The 16,547-nt window shown below is 45.4% G+C and overlaps 1 protein-coding gene across 1 annotated transcript in view; it reads right to left on the minus strand.

Annotated features, from left to right (window-relative positions):
- Window positions 1-7,165: 7,165 nt before the first annotated feature.
- phf21b (PHD finger protein 21B) overlaps window positions 7,166-16,547 on the minus strand; it is a 26,679-nt gene continuing 17,297 nt past the window's right edge. Inside the window, exons 4-14 of the mRNA XM_054767886.1 lie at window positions 12,492-12,575; window positions 11,108-11,449; window positions 10,914-11,033; window positions 10,797-10,848; window positions 10,635-10,711; window positions 10,503-10,557; window positions 10,325-10,347; window positions 8,865-9,023; window positions 8,719-8,785; window positions 8,522-8,625; window positions 7,166-8,446 (exon numbers count right to left, since the gene is read on the minus strand). Of these exons, the coding sequence (XP_054623861.1) occupies window positions 8,231-8,446; window positions 8,522-8,625; window positions 8,719-8,785; window positions 8,865-9,023; window positions 10,325-10,347; window positions 10,503-10,557; window positions 10,635-10,711; window positions 10,797-10,848; window positions 10,914-11,033; window positions 11,108-11,449; window positions 12,492-12,575 (1,299 nt within the window). The 3' untranslated portion in view covers window positions 7,166-8,230. The remainder of the gene's footprint in view (window positions 8,447-8,521; window positions 8,626-8,718; window positions 8,786-8,864; window positions 9,024-10,324; window positions 10,348-10,502; window positions 10,558-10,634; window positions 10,712-10,796; window positions 10,849-10,913; window positions 11,034-11,107; window positions 11,450-12,491; window positions 12,576-16,547) is intronic.

Below are 16,547 nucleotides of genomic sequence, written 5' to 3' on the forward strand. Positions count from 1 at the left end.
ACAAAACCTTTATCACCTTCACATTCCTGCTGCTGCAAGCGCCTCACCACATGCTAACACTAACATGCTAACACATATATGCTAAGACTTACATGCTACCATTTACATGCTAAAACATACATGTGAACACTAACATGCAAACATACACGTGCTAACACTAATATGCTAACACACACTCACACTAACATTTTAACAAGTGCATGCGACCATTAACATGCTAATACGTACATGATAACAAGTGCATACTAACACTAACATACTAACACTTACATGTTAACACTAACATGCTATCACTAACATGACAACACTTACATGTTAACATTAACATGCTAACACCTACATGGTATTACTTACATGCTAACATATACAGGTACATGATAACACTTACATGCTAATACTAACATGCTAACACCTACATGCTACCACTAACATATACATCATAACATTAACATGCTAAAATTGAAATACTAACACTTGCATGCTACCATTTATATGTTAACACTTACATGCTAACATATACATGCTAACATTAACACAGACCTTTATATTGTTAGCATCAACACAACAACCTTTTTACACGACACCTTCAGCCAGTGACCACATGACTAAAAATGAGCACTTTCTCCTGGAAGTGTGAATGTGGGCAGGGCCTCATGGTGGCATTTAAGTCATTAAGCTAGTGATTGCGTGGAAAAAGCCCCATGTAGCGACAGGTGTGGGCGTGTGTGGCATGTGACATGTGGGCGGTCCCGCCGCCACACTCGCCTCATTCATGTGTTCAGTGTGTTGTGATGTCACGGTGGCCACGCTGGAGTCAGGCTGAAGGTGACCTTGAGCTTCCTTAGCATTCCTTAGCATTTGCCTATTTGCCCGCAGGTGTAACGTGAATGCAGCGCGTATGCTAACACGCCGTAAACAAAGAGGATTGACTGAGACGAGATGGAAAAGCAAATAAAAGCTTCTTTCTGTTTGTAAACGAGCCAAGAAAACGTGCAGTCGACAGAGCGAGGGGGCGGGGCTTGCTTTACAGTGTCATCAAACAGCCCCAACAGGAAGTAGACAAGCCGCCATCTGTAAACTTTTATGGACGCCGCATGTCGCCGCCACTCCGGTCGGTGGGCGTGTCCAAGTGGTCACCAAACACCTGACCACGCCTCCTGGTCCCGACGTCAGCAACCAATCAGAACAAGCGAGATGCTAATCGTTGCCGTAGTTGGACAACATTTAATGATGAGAAATGAAGGAAAAGTGTGTGTGTGTGTGGGGGGGGGGGCTGATGTAGGTCCTGGCAGAGGGACGGGGGGGTTTCTGTGGGCGGAGTCTATGATGAAAATCCCCCGTCTGGTTGCCGCCGTTAATTACGACGTCTCGCCGTGAGGAGCCAGAGGGCTGAGGCTGGGTGGGCTGGTGGGGGTGGGGGGTGGGGTTGTCTTTTTTGTCTCACAGACAGATGTGCTAAAAATAGAAGCGTGTGGCGTTTAATGGCAGCGTGTAAAAGTCACTTTCTTGTTCACAGCTTGACAGGAAACCAGAACACACGCCTGATTGGCCGCAACCGCCACCGCTCAGCATGCTAGCCCGCGAGCGGCCGCTAGCTGTGCTGAGTTCACATCCACTGGCGGCAGGTGAACATCCATTTTTCAAGCTGGCCCCCCCCAACCCCCCCAACTGCCACAACACAAACATTGTTGGCATTCCATGCAGCGAGCAGCCGCTTACTTCCTGTTATGCTAGCATGCTAATGATGATGATGACGCAACCTTCTTCTACAAGACTTCTTCGACAACTTCTTGCTCTGGCGTCACATGACATCACCAGAGTGGGAGGAGCCACCACCTGGTTTGTTTCATCAGTGGGTGTGGCCATTTGTGCTTTTGGGATTGTGTCACTTCCTCACACACACTCACACCTGCACATGCACGCACACACGTGCACACACACCTTGGGACTAATGAATTTCCCAGGGTTCCTGAAGGCAGCGTTATGTTAGCGTGAATATTCTGGGATGGCAACATTCCTGACACGCACACACACGAGTGTGTTTACAAGAGGGAGAAGCAGAACCGTGAAGCGGGCCCACAGGTTCTGTGTGGTCTCGCTGAGTCACTGGGGGGGCGGAGTCTATGTAGCCCACCAGAAGACCGTGGAGGACTGAGGCGTCACACCTGCGGAGGACGGGCTCCACCCCCCCCAGAACCGGCGGCGCGGAGGTCCGAGGTCGCGCCGTCCCCTGACGGACGCCAACATCTGTCCTCCAGACGTCCCTCACAGGTCGCCGCCGATGTTTGACATGAACATGTCCACAAGGTCATGGTGGACAACTCTGAGGCGAAGACGCGTCTAAATATAGAAACATGTGGCCGCCACGTGCAGGACGCCCGACTTCTTCACCCTCGTCTTCCTCCTCACGCTCAACAACAACGCAAGAAGAAGGTCAGCTGGGTCACCACGACCACGCCACGCCGTGTGATGGCGATCATCAGCGTGAGAGAAAGGAGGCTGAGAGGAGGAAGAGGAGCGTCGGTGATGAAGGTGATGTGGTCTTTGGCACGGCGGCAGGAAGTGAAAGGCGTGGGCGGGGCGTGTTGTCCTAAGGATCAGCGCAAAGGCCGACAATGCCGCCGCCGTCGCCTCCTTTGAACGCCGTCCGCCGGCTAGCGCGTTAGCCTAGCTTAGCAGGGCGATGTAAACAATGATTAGCAGGTGCTGGACGTCCATCTCGGAGCGAACGGCTGGCGAGCTCAGTCTAAATAAACATCTCACACCTTCTCACTCGCTGCTTCCCAGCTATGTTCCTTTCCTTCCCCTCCTTCCATCCTTCCATCCTGCTCCCTAACCTCCTCCAAACATCTGCTGCCAACATGAGCACACGCGTCACTCCTACGCAGATAGCGGGATCGACAGCGGCACTAATCAGATGAGCTAAAAATACGGAAAGGTCATGTGACTCATGCAAAGATCGTTTCGCTCCTCATCTTCATCAGCGAGCGAAGGCCGGGGCGCCGCGACCAGCGGCCCCCGTGGCGCTGCTGGCCGACACGTCCCCGCAATTAGCGCGGGATGTCTCCGGACGACACACGTGTCCTTTTCAACATGGAGGAATCGGACGACGACCTCATTCGAGTCAAGTCAAGATGGCGTCCTGCGTGGCGTTCATTAGCAGCCTTTGATGTGGAAAACACGTTAAAGCCATTAAGTAACACGCTTAGCATCACATTAGCATGCTACTTACAGAACATGCTTCCATCATGTGTTCATACCTCATGTGTTTGTAGGTCATGTGTTCATACGCCATGTGCTCATACATCATGTGTTCATACATCATGTATTCATACCTCATGTCTTCATAGATCATGTGCTCATACCTCATGTGTTCATACATCATGTGCTCATACCTCATATGTTCATACATCATGTGTTCATACATCATGTGCTCATACTTCATGTGTTTATACATCTTGTGCTCATACCTCATGTGTTCATACATCATGCTTCTCCTCATTAGGGTGGGGGGGTATGCTGGAGCCTATCCCAGCTGACTTGGGGCGAGAGGTGGGGTACACCCTGGACTGGTGTCCAGCCAATGGCAGGGCACATATAGACAAACACTCACATTCATACCTATGGACCATTTAGAGTCTCCAATGAAGCTAACATGCATGTTTTTGGAATGTGGGAGGAAACCGGAGTACCCAGAAAAAACACACACACACACACCCACACACACACACGGGGAGAACATGCAAACTCCACACAGAAATGCCCAAGGGAGAATCCAACCCAGGTCTTCCCATCTCCAGACTGTGACTGTGTGGCCAACATGCTAACCACTAGACCACCGTGCGGCCCTGGTCATGAAATGAGAATAAAAATTTGGAAAATTTCTACCAGAAAATATGTCCTTTATATATATATATATATATATATATATATATATATATATAAAAGGATATATAAAAAATATTGTGGGAAACACAGGAAATCTTTCCAAACTTATGGATTTTATTCTCTGAAAATAAATACCACACACAAAAAAACAAAGTATGAAAAATAACAGGATTTGTTCAGAAAATGAGAGGTGGGGCAAAAAACACACCAAAAATGTGGACAAATATGGGAACTTTCCCGGGAAATATGTGAACTTTTCAAGAAATATATAATATATAATAAGGGAGATTGTTGCAGATGTTAGCATGTAGCATTTCAACATGTTAGCTAAATGAGCTACAATGAGCACAATGCCCGCCACACCCGGGAAAACTGCAGACTATCTGTCCTGGTGTGTGTGCGTGTGTGTGTGTGTGTGTGCGTGCGTGTGTGTGCGTGCGTGTGTGTGTGTGTGCGTGCGTGTGTGTGCATGTGTGTGCGTGTGTGTGTGATTGGTTGGTTTATTTGTGGAGTTGTGTGGGGTCAGAGGTCAGCAGTAGGAATGAAGTAAATATTTGATCTTGTGTTTGACCTCCATGAGGAACGTCTGGCTGATGTTTCCATGTGGCAGTGGGAAGGAATGTTCCCCCCATGACATCATCATGGGGAGGGGGGGTCAGGTAGTGAAGAAGAAGAAGAAGCTAAGCATGTAATCTGATGACTGACAAGGTAACACATAGAAGGGGGCGGGGCCAACGGCGTCACTGGCCGTGAGGTTTCTGTTGCTCCGTTCGCGGTCTGGTTCTGATCCGACTCCAAGCTGAGTCAGCGCCGGCCTTCCGGCTCGTGGCTGACTCGCCGTTTTGCTCGCTTTTCCTTGTCAGGGAAATTCCCACTGCGACATCACCGCCGTGTCAAAGGTCACAACTCACTCGCGCCCCTCTGGTGCACGGAACGTCTAGGTTTTCAGAAAATTAAGGAAATTGGAATTTTTCAGAGAACACAAGAAAATTTGCCAAGAAAATTCCAGGAAATAAAGCAAAATTTCCCAGAAAATATGTGAAATGTGTCTGAAAAGAGGAATAGGGAATTTCCAGAAAATATCGAAACGTTTTCAGACAATACAGGAAATTTACAATACAAGAAATTATGAAACTTTTTCTGGGAAATTAGAACATTTTGGGGAAAATATGGGAGATATGAAGAAAATTTCAGGAAATACAGGGAATTTTCGGGAAATCTTTCCAAAATGCAGAATTTTTTCCCCCGACAAGTCAGGAAATTTTCCAAGAAAATTCCAAGAAACAAAGGAACTTTTCCCTGAAAATATGTGACATGTTTCAGGATATACTGCACAGGAACGACAATTCCTACTGGAAAATATGGAAATGTTTTGGGAAATAAAGGGAATTTTCCAAGAAATAAAGAAGCTTATTCTGGGAAATGAGAGAAAAATGCGGAGGGAAATATGGGAATTACTCCAGAAGATATGGGGAAAATTCCAGAATATACAGGGATTTTTTTTTTACAGATTTTTTTTCTGAGAAAATTCCGGGAAACAAAGGAACATTTCCCAAAAAATATGTGAACTATTTCAGAAACAGAGCAAATGGAATTTCTCCCAGAAAATATGGAAACGTTTTCAGAACATATGGAAGATTTTACAAAAATGAAGTAAACTTTTTCTGGGGAATAAGAGAAAAGTTTTTGGAAAATATGGGAATAATTACAGCAGATATGGGGAACAGAAAATCTTTCCAAAATGCTGAATTTTCCACCAAGAGGTATTTTTCTGAGAATACAGGAACATTTCCAAGAAATAAGAAGAATAACTATTGCCAAAAAATATGTGAATTATTCCAGGGAATATGGGGACATTTTCTGGAATTACATGGAATTTTCCAGGAAATACTTTTTCTGAGAAACTAAGGAACTTTTACCGGAAAATATGGCAAATACAGTATTTCCAGAAATAAATAATGGAAATTTCCCCAGGAAGTATGGAAATGTTTTCTAAAAATACAGCAAATTTCCAAAGAAATAAGGAAACTTTTCCCAGAAAAAAAACGGGATTTTCTTCCCAGGAAATATGGGAATTATTCCAGGCAATACTGGCCCGCCTGACTAAACTACTTCGATTTCTTCCTCGTGCCATTGACAGTAACAGGACCACCACCCAGTGACGAGGAGTGCGAACTACACATTTAGCTAGCAGATAAAAACTGCTTTTCACTTGCTGGGCTAAAGTGGAGTATTTTCTTTTCCTAGCTCCACAGAAAGACACGTGGTGAAATTCAAGAGCATACCTAGTCACATGGTAAACAATCGTTGTTCCTCCAAAGCAAAACAAGACGAGGTCGTGTCAACAAAATGTCCTGTGACCACAAGGACGCCGACGTTGTTAACAAGTAAGCAAGGGCGACATCTAGCTGCGGTTCTGCAAACTACATCACGTGGTCAGGCCAACCCCCGTAGTTTTTTAAAATGAAAAACACTAGAAAGTTAAAATATGAGTTTCTTTGTCACGAGTCCATTAATGTCGTTGTGCACCTCCCGGATATTTACTTTCGCTCCTTTTTATTGGTGAATTCCAACCACTCCAGGTAGTCATTTCATCCTTTACCGCCACATAGCCAAGATGGCCATTTTGGGTGAACATCCGGGTACTGCCATGTCGCCATTCTTCAGTGTATACTTTTACGCGCCCGATAGACTTTCAAGTAGAAAAGGGCACCTTCCTTGCATGTGGAAATCGTTCAAATGTGTATTTGGGAAAACGCCGTTAGTCAGATTGCCAATCTGAGATTGGCCATCACAACGGGGAAAAAAGTTGAGGAAATGCCGACAGACCACCTTTTTTGGCGTGATCCAGCTGTGGAGCAGAGTAAAACACGCTCCAGCATACAATGAGCAACAAGAAGTTCAATTCATACTAAAATCAAAGTTGGAACTCAGTATTGTGAAATGTTTCCACCCGGAATTGGAATATGGAGGGCTTTGAAGCTAGGTTTGCTAGCTAGCGTCTAGCAGCGCGGAAATGGTGTGTAAAATCCGGCTAAAAGTGTAAGTAGGCAAACTGACATGTTATAAGCATTTTCATTAAGTCTGACGCTGAGATAAGCTTTCACTGCTTTTCCATCGTCTTGTTACCGACTACTTTGTCTTCATGCATCACACCATGTACACTCACCCAGAAGTGCCTTTAAGTCACGTGGGTGAAGCCCAACAATCGCGCCTTGCTGCAATACGCCAGGCGTCCAGCAGGCGTCGGTGTTGGACAGGACACACACACAGAAAGCGTTGTTGAAATGTTTATTCATGAATCTTTTTTTGTAAGAAGTTGGTAGAAAAAAGTCAACTACTACATTGGCATATTTAAGACAAAACCAACCACAACTAAACGTTGGAGCTCGCCTCGTCAGCGCCTCCTGGTGGCCTCAGACACATGTATTGTTTTTGCTGCTCCATAAAAGAATAAAAAACAACTTTTAGTGTTCTTTGTTCAAAGGTGTGCTCTAGCAAAATAGATCTGTTTCATCACTGCACAGTTTCTCCCGGAGAGGATTCCACAACGGACCAGGACGCAGGAACGTTACGTTACGTGTGTTTGTGTGTGTGGATATGCGTCACGTGTCTTGTCCATAACAGTTTACGTGTAGTTTGGAGCAGTGACCCGGTCATAGGTCACGTGACACACTGAAGGCATTTGTTCGTCGGCAAGCGGCGGCGGCGGCGGGAAGACGTGCGCGCCACGCTTGCGTGTGTTTGTGGCGCCTCCTGGTGGCGTGTAGAACAAGCAGAGTGAGGCAGTGTGGATGTAGGAAAACAAAAAGCTTGTTGATATGATGACTTCCCGTGGACTTTTTTTTGGCATATAAGAGTGATTCTTACGTTTGATCTGCTCGCACACGCTTCACGTGACCAAAGCTGCTCAAGGTCACTGAAGGTCATTGGTCTGTGCACCACGACTGATGAGGATGACGACGTATGTACAATGATCTCAGGCATCAATGAAAATACTAAAAACTCTCCACTAAAAATGCTAATTAGTGTACTTTGCTCTTAAATACTTTCTTCTTTAGCTCTATTAATACTGAAGAAAACAACAAACCTCATCCTGAATTTTTTTGGCAAAAGTCACAAGCACGTGCACATCCACGTGGCGCCACTTGGAGCACGAGTGGCAGACTAGAGCATGAGGGACAGGAAATACATTAAGGCCAACAACATGAAGTAGAAAATAAAAAAAAAAGAAAAACTCAAATCTCGTAAGCACTGGAGGTGTTTAGAAATACTTCTCGCTTCTTTTGTTCCACAAAAAAAGAAAAGCGCTGAAGTGGAGGGGAGTGGGGTGGGCGCGGGGCTAGTTGGTGATGTCATCCTGGCCACGGGAGGGCTGGAGGGGCGTGGTGGCAGCGGGGCCACTTTTGATCCAGGACGGCGAGAGCAGCGAGGCGGCGACGGTGGCAGTGGTCGTCATGGTGACCTGGATGAGCTTGATGAGGGCCTTCAGGCGCTCCAGCGACGCCTTCGTGTCCCGCTGCTGCGCTGCCAGGCTGTCCCGCCGCTCCATGCAGCGCTGCGACGGGGAAACGGTGCACGTGAGACGCCACAGCACGCAAACACACGTACACACAGGTGGGCGGGGTCTTACTTTCAGCGTCTTGTTGAGCTTCTTGTCCTCTTCCTCCAGGTGAGCGCACTCCTTCTTCAGCTCGCTGTTTCGCCGCAGCAGACGCCGCTTCTCCTCCTGGCGCACTGTATGCACATGCGCGCTTGTTAGTGCCATGTGCACGCCATGGCACCAACAAGCGTGTGCACGTGCCTTCACACACACACCTCCACACTCACCTGTTTTATGTGTGACGTACGACTGCACGAAGTTGTGAGGCCACGACATGTTCTCCTTGTTCAGAACCTGCACACAAAACAAGCATTTACAGGTCACATGACCAGCACTCCCTATGCGCCACTAAAGCGGCTGAAAGCTGTCCTACCTTCTTCTGGCACTTGGGGCAGTACCAAGGCCCCCTGGGGGGCGTCTTGAGGGGCGGCTGGAGGCAGTCGGGGTGGAAGGCGCGGGGGCAGTTGTGACACGGCTGAAGCTCGCCGTCCTCCTTGCACACGGCGCAGTGCTCGTCGTGCTCCACGTCATCCTGCGGCGACACACCAAGGCTAGCGTTAGCCTGCTCGCCCAACAGTGGCAGACGCGGCACGGGCGCCATCAGTTTGGCAAACAAGTACAGAATTTTTTGGAATGTGGAAAAAAGTTTTGATGGTGGAACCAGCGCTTCCATTACACGATGGCGTGCCACAGATACATTTGGACCGCCACAGATGTTATACATTATAATGGGACTGTGCGTGAATGCGACTCCAACTCCATACAGTAGATGCTCTTGTCAACAAGCAGGCCCCGACCCATCTAAATGTACTCCCAGGCTGCTCCGTCTACTTTTTTAAACCCATGTTTTAATGTCCAAGTGCGACCTGTTGGTTTTAAAAACAAGTTTTATTCTGAAAAATAAAATTCAACAAGAAAATAAAACACAAATGGGGGAAAAATAAACTAATTTTATGAGAATGAGAATCATGTTCTAATGAGAAAAAAGGTTGACATTTTGTGAGAATAAATTCATAATAATCTGAGAAAAAAAGTCATTTGAGTAGCATAAAGCTGAAATATTAAAGAAAAAGGTTTTGTGTCATAATATGAGAAACTAACCAAAATAAAGTTGCAACTTTTGGAAAATCAGGTTGGGAAAAGGTTATAATACTAGGATAGGATATTATTCCAAGCTAATATGTACCAGAAGAAAGCAGAAATATGAGCAAAAATAAAGAAAAAAGATGCAATTTTATGAGAATGAGGTGAAAATATTATATAATAAAATAAAAAAAAAATTCTAACTAGAAAAAAAGTTGTAATTTTCCCAAGGGTAAATTTTTGGAAATAAATTAGCACTTTTTGGAAAATCGTGCTGGGAAAAGGTTATAATATTAGGATAATAAAGTCTAAATATTATGACAATAAAGTCATAACATTACAAGCAAAAATATACAAGAAAGCTGAAATATTTGTAAAAATCTAAATTGATACTAATAATACACTTCATTATCTGCAACTTTTGTTCTTAAATTATAAAAACAGTGTCTGCATATTTACATGGGTTGCTTCCAAAAAAAAGTGCATAATAACGACATTCACACGCAGCATGGCCAATTATGCAACACACACACACACACACACACACACACCCCACAGCCACAGATAAATTGGAGTCCTGTTGTGATGTTTATAGAAATGTGTTTTCCATGGTCATTTTTGGGAGGGAAACTTTAGAATTCCTGGAAAACAATAGAATGAAGCAATTTTTTTTGTTTGTGGGACGTCTAAAAAAATGATGGGGGTGATGGGGAATGTGTCAACAGACATTCCAAGCGTCATGTGACCTACCTTCCAGCAGAAATCCTCAGAGTCTAGCATGTGGATGGAAGCAGAGCACACGTTAGCGGCAGCAGAGGAGTGCACGTACATACGCATGCATGTGTTAAAGGGCCATGCAGCAGCACAAAGCTAACGGTGATGTTTGTCACGTGGTTAGTACGCGGCGCGGGGGCTAGCCGAGTCCTACCTCGCGCTGACAGGAAGAGGGAGGTGTTCAGGTAATGCGATGTCAGACGTTTGCGCTGTGGGAGAACAAAAACAAACAAAGGAGAGTCAGCGTGGACAAGACACACCGGGGACGGACGGCGAGGGTAAGCACTTCGGGTTCAAAGAGGCCGCTATAGGCGGGGTTGGCCGTGCTCCGCCTCTTCCTCTCCTGCCTCTTCATCTGGATCTCTACATGGAGTACAAAATAAAATAAAAAAACAGCGTTAGAAGCGTCCCTCAGACACGCTGAACACACCCTGATGGTGCACGTCACCTTCCAGGTGCTCGTTGGTGACCAGGCCCAGCGCCACCATGAAGGAGATTTTCTGTCAAAGACACCATGCTGGTTAGTTAGTTAGTTAGTTTGGAAGACACTTCCTGTTCACCTCACCTCCGGATCCTCTTCCTCCTCCTCCTCCTTGTGGGAGGGGGAGCTGGGAGCCTCTTGTGATGGGAGGGGGGGCTGGGAGCCTTCACTGCTACCGGGGGCCTGAGGCTGGATGATGATCACCTGATCACACAAACATCACGTATCATGTCATCATGTCATGGATGCTTTTAAGCAAAACAAGAAGGCGTGCACACCTTGACGGCCTCGCTGACAGCGGACACGCCGTTGGCGGTGGTGGTGGGAGAGGCCGCGATGATGGCGTAGGCCACACCGGCCCCCGCCGAGGCGTGCTGGGAGGGGCTGCCGGAGCCAGCATCGCTGGGCAGGCTGAGGGGCGGAGCCATAGGCGGATCAGTGGTGTGACTCTCGCCATGAGGTGGGTGGCCGGGGCCGAGCGTGCAGTTGGGGGTGGGCAGGGTGGGGCCCGGGTTCTTAGGGCTGGGCACAGAGGTGGTTCTTGGCTGGCTGATGGACTGGGGGGGCTCCTGGCAGGGACTCTGGGGAAGACTGTCGGGGATCTGGGTCTTTGGCCTGACCTAAATCCACAACAGCAGCAAAATAGAAGAAACATACATACGCTTACATACTGTACACTATCATCATGATCACATACACACTCATTTTCACATCATTTACCTTCTATTTACATCATTAGTTGACATTTTTTATGGATCTTTTATTTCTATTCTTAATAGATTTATTTGAATACCCTGTAACACAGTACTATTTGTATTTTTATTATGGAAAATGATATTAAACATTTAACATTTAGATACATTTTTTCATGTAAACTATTATTTATTTAAATAACTTTAAATGTATTATACATTTTTTATGATGTAAAATGTTTTAGTTATTTGAACAGCTTGTATTTTATTAGTTGTATTATGTAAATGTACTATTGACTTATTTGAATACCTTTTGATGTATTGTTATTATAGGAATACAATGTATTTATTTCAATAACTTAATGTATCTTTATTATTTTACTATATAAAATGTATTATTTTATTTGAATGCATTTTTGAATGCCTTTTAATGTAAAATGTATTTATTTTTGAATACCTTTTAATGTGTTGTTATTTCTTATAATAGAAAATGTATAATTTATTTGAACACCTTTTAATTTATTATTAGTAGTAGTAGTAGTACCAAGTAAAGTAGTGAAGTAAGTGGTATTATTGTCTCTTCTGTTGTTGTTGCTTCATTTATTGGTATTTATGTTTCTTATGTTCTTATTCTTTCTTGTGTTTTCTTTCTTTTCTTGGGAGAATGAACAGAATAAGAATTTCATTGCATAGCAGAACTACCAGTTTTACTGTGCATATGACAATAAAACTCTTCAATCTTTAAGTAAAATGTATTTTTATATGCCTTTTGATGTATTATTATTATTATTGTTATTATTTAGGAGTAGTAGTAGTATTTATTAGTTTGCATATCTTTTGTCTCCCTATTAGGAAAAGGTCATATTTCCAGCAAGGAAGTGAAGGAAATGTCAGGAATAGCAGAGACACGGAGAAGGGGGGAGGATGAAATAAGCAAACGTTGACCTGTGCAAGTGTGATGTGTGTGTACCTGAGGTAGCAGGGTGGCGGCGTGCCCGGCCAGTCGGTGCAGTGAGCTGACTTGAGGCACCTTGATGGGAAGCGTGGTGAACATCTGCAGACAGAGAAGGACATGATGCTTGGTGCATGACAGGACAAAAACAAGACTTTTCTGCTTTTATTTTAAGTTTTTTTTGCCCTCGCTTCCTGTTCATTTTATCATGGAAAGAGCAACCCACCCCTTCTTCTTCTGTGGTAATCTCTTCGTTCCGCGGCATTGTGCTGCAGAGCCACTTGGCCAGGAGGGGGAGGGGGCAGAGCAGGCCAGTTCCCATGGCAACGGCACAGAAGAACATTCTTGCAGTGCAAGAGCTTTTATTTTCCTAATTGCTCCTCTTTTCTCCCAAGTCAGGAGAGTTTGGGGAGCGTGCGTGTGTGTGATGCTTTGAGACCAACAAAGCTCCGCCTCCATCCTGGTCGTCATGGTCACGCATCAAAGTCAAGCCGATAACGACCTCTTGATCTGCACGTGCACTTGCCCTTCTGGCATCCACTGGCACCTTGCTTGCTGACAATTCCTCGGGGGTCAAAGTTCACTCCTGTTTTCAAGATCAGGGTGATTGTGTTCCTCCACTTGGATGCGCTGGACCCCCCCCAACAGCAGGAGGGAGCAGTTTCCATGGCAATGCTGCTCCTCAGCACTCCTTCACTCAGTCAACACTGCCTGCTGTTCCTCACACACACAAACCTCAGCTAACTTCCACACATTGATATCACCACTCATTACTCATTCCCGTATCAACAAATACCACAGATAGCAAACTCAGGGTGCCATATCATTTGATGTGGCCGACATAAAACCTGGAAATAAGACACTTGTAGACTATACTTCAGGGTTTCGCTACATGTAATGGATCGTGGCGCCACAGCTCAGGAAAGCCACCACTCCTTAGAAAAGAGTTTGGTTTTTTTACGTGAAAACAATGTTAAGTAATACAGTGTATGGATGGGCATCCAGTATATGCTATATGAGGGGTGCCCGTTACGGCCATCCCAAAGGTACTGTGGGTAGCGTGGCACCTGCATCATTGCAGTTACTTCATATATGTCATATGACATCAGTCAGCTGACATTATGCCCCCCTCCTGAGTCGCTCTTGTACCGCTGCAGTGACATAAAAAAAAGTTTAGAACAAGCAGCCACGCATGGACACTGCAACTTTCATCTTTATTATTCCCATTACAGATAAACTAACAAAAGTTATCCGTTCACTCGCAGCGGCTACTTACTGTATGAAGGAAAAAAGTCAATGGCTTCTACCATTTCACCGTGAATTGGAAAACGTGGCCATTGCCAAAAGCTTTTTAAAATGCTGCCTCAACTGCGGCTGCGTTGTCTTTTGCATCATCTTTATCGTTCCTGCTGTACAGTATCGGTAATGTATAGCAAATGCTAACTGAACGTAATACATCAACTATTTTCACTGACATATTACTCAGTTTATGTACAGTAAACAACTACTGAGGAGTTATGTGTCATTATCTTCCTTGTCTAATGAGACTACGGATGGTGTCCTGGGGGATCTCCTCCCAGATCTGGTCCAGGGCATCCATGAGCTCCTGGACAGTCTGAGGAGCAACCTGGCGGCGCCGGATGGACCTAAACATAATGTCCCAGATGTGTTCTATTGGGTTTAGGTCAGGTGAACATGGGGGCCAGTCAATGGTATCAATTCCTTCATCCTCCAGGAACTACCTGCATACACTAGCCACATGAGGTCGGGCATTGTCGTGGACCAGGAGGAACCCAGGTCCCACTGCACCAGCGTAGGTTCTGACAATGGGTCCAAGGATTTCATCCCGATACCTAATAGCAGTCAGGGTGCCATTATCTAACCTGTAGAGGTCTGTGCATCCTTCCAGGGATATGCCTCCCCAGACCATCACTGACCCACCACCAAAGCGGTCATGCTGAATGATGTTGCAGGCAGCATAACGTTCTCCACGGCATCTCCAGACCCTTTCACGTCTGTCGCATGTGCTCAGGTTGAACTTGCTCTCATCAGGGAAGAGCACAGGGCACCAGTGGTGTAGTTGCCAATTCTGGTGGTCTATGGCAAATGCCAATCGAGCTCTACGGTGCTGGGCAGTGAGCACAGGGCCCACTACAGGACGTCGGGCCCTCAGACCACCCTCATGGAGCCTGTTTCTGATTGTTTGGTCAGAAACATTCACACCAGTGGCCTGCTGGAGGTCATTTTGTAGGGCTCTGGCAGTGCTCATCCTGTTCCTCCTTGCACAAAGGAGCAGATACCGATCCTGCTGAGGGTTGAAGGACCTTCCACGGCCCTGTCCAGCTCTCCTGGAGTAACTACCTGTCTCCTGCAATCTCCTCCATGCGTCCAGGTACCGCAGTGATGCCCTGGTCCAGATCTGGGAGGAGATCCCCCAGGACACCATCCGTAGTCTCATTAGGAGCATGCCCCCACGTTGTCAGGCATGCGTACAAGCACGTGGGGGCCACACAAACTACTGAGAATCATTTTGAGATGCTACAATGACATTTTAGCTAAATGGACCAGTGTGCTGCATCATTTTTTCACTTTCATTTTTGGGGTGTCTTTGATTTCCCCCCTCTATAGGGTGATCATTTTCATTTCTATCAAATGATGTGGCATCATTTTGTTACTAATACATCACCCACTTATTATCAGGAAACATATTCAACATCATTTTTCCCCCAGTTTAGATCTGATGTGTTTTCCAAGTGATCCTCTAATTTTTTGGAGCAGTGTATATATATATACCGTATTTTCACGACCATAAAGCGCACCGTATTAAAAGGCGCAGGCTCAGCTACAGGTGCTATTTTTGTATTTAACACATACACAAAGTGCACCGTGCTATTGGGCGCAGGTATGCATGGTAACATATACCGACTTCAAGCACACTTGAAATCAGGATGGTCATCACTCAACACAACAGTCTAAGTCATGGTGCACAACTAAAAACATCACACAGCAATGCAAACACAAAAACAGAGCAATGTGGTCTATTCCATCCACTGTAAAGATGAGGAATGCAAAGAGCACTACATTGGGAAACTAAGCAAATGCTCCAAAAAAGGCTTTATCAACATTGCAGGGACAATTCTAGTGGTCCTCAATCAGCAGTACATCTACACCTTAAAGCAACCAATCACTCTTTTGAGGACAGCGAGGTAAAGATTTTGGCCAAAGAAAACAGATGGTTTGAAAGAGGAGTAAAGGAAGCTATTTTTGTCAAACAACAGAACCCATCATTGAATCGGAATGGTGGTTTGAGGTTTAATTTGGACCCTGTGTTCAGCAGGTTACTGAGACCAAAACCCACAGTTCTTAGTCATGCAAATGAGGTGGAGCCAGGGCCGAGCCAGAACAATAGATGCTAACGAGCCAGTATCAGAGTTGTTCATACCCAACTCAGGGAGCGACACTTCCCTTTTATCGGAGGTGCTAATGGGAGGAGAGGATTAGACCACAACTCCTCCCAGGCTTAGTGTAAGGAACCAATAGGAGGAGGGTGTTGGCACACCAATTCCGCCCACTCTTACTGTATTTAAGGCCTAGGCTACCAGCACTTGTTAGTTCGCTGACGAAGCTCTTCGGATGAGGAGCGAAACGTCCGACACCTTCTTCACAGAAGTACAGATGACGTCTCAAGAAGCCTTTCCCTCGATAAACCCCATGATGATTACAATGGTATATATTCATGGAATAATTACTTAACTGTGCAACTAAAGTGATTTTTTTGTGTATAAAAGAGTAAAATAAGATTATTTGAACAAAAGTCTAACACCGAGTGGACACCGAGTTATGTACTTTACATTTAAGAGGAGGGTTGCTATGGGAAATGGAAGATGTCTCCAGCTCTGGTATGTTGGGTGTGTGTTTTGCAATGTTTGAAGTTTGTGTTGATAACATTACCAAGGTCTATCCACCAGTTTAAAATTTTAAATGTAACACTTGGGTACCCTTGATCTGAGCCATGCACATGTGTGTGTGTGTATATATAAATATATATATATATATATATATATATATACATAC

Source organism: Dunckerocampus dactyliophorus, chromosome 2 (genome assembly GCF_027744805.1).
Source record: "Dunckerocampus dactyliophorus isolate RoL2022-P2 chromosome 2, RoL_Ddac_1.1, whole genome shotgun sequence".
NCBI lineage: Eukaryota > Metazoa > Chordata > Actinopteri > Syngnathiformes > Syngnathidae > Dunckerocampus > Dunckerocampus dactyliophorus.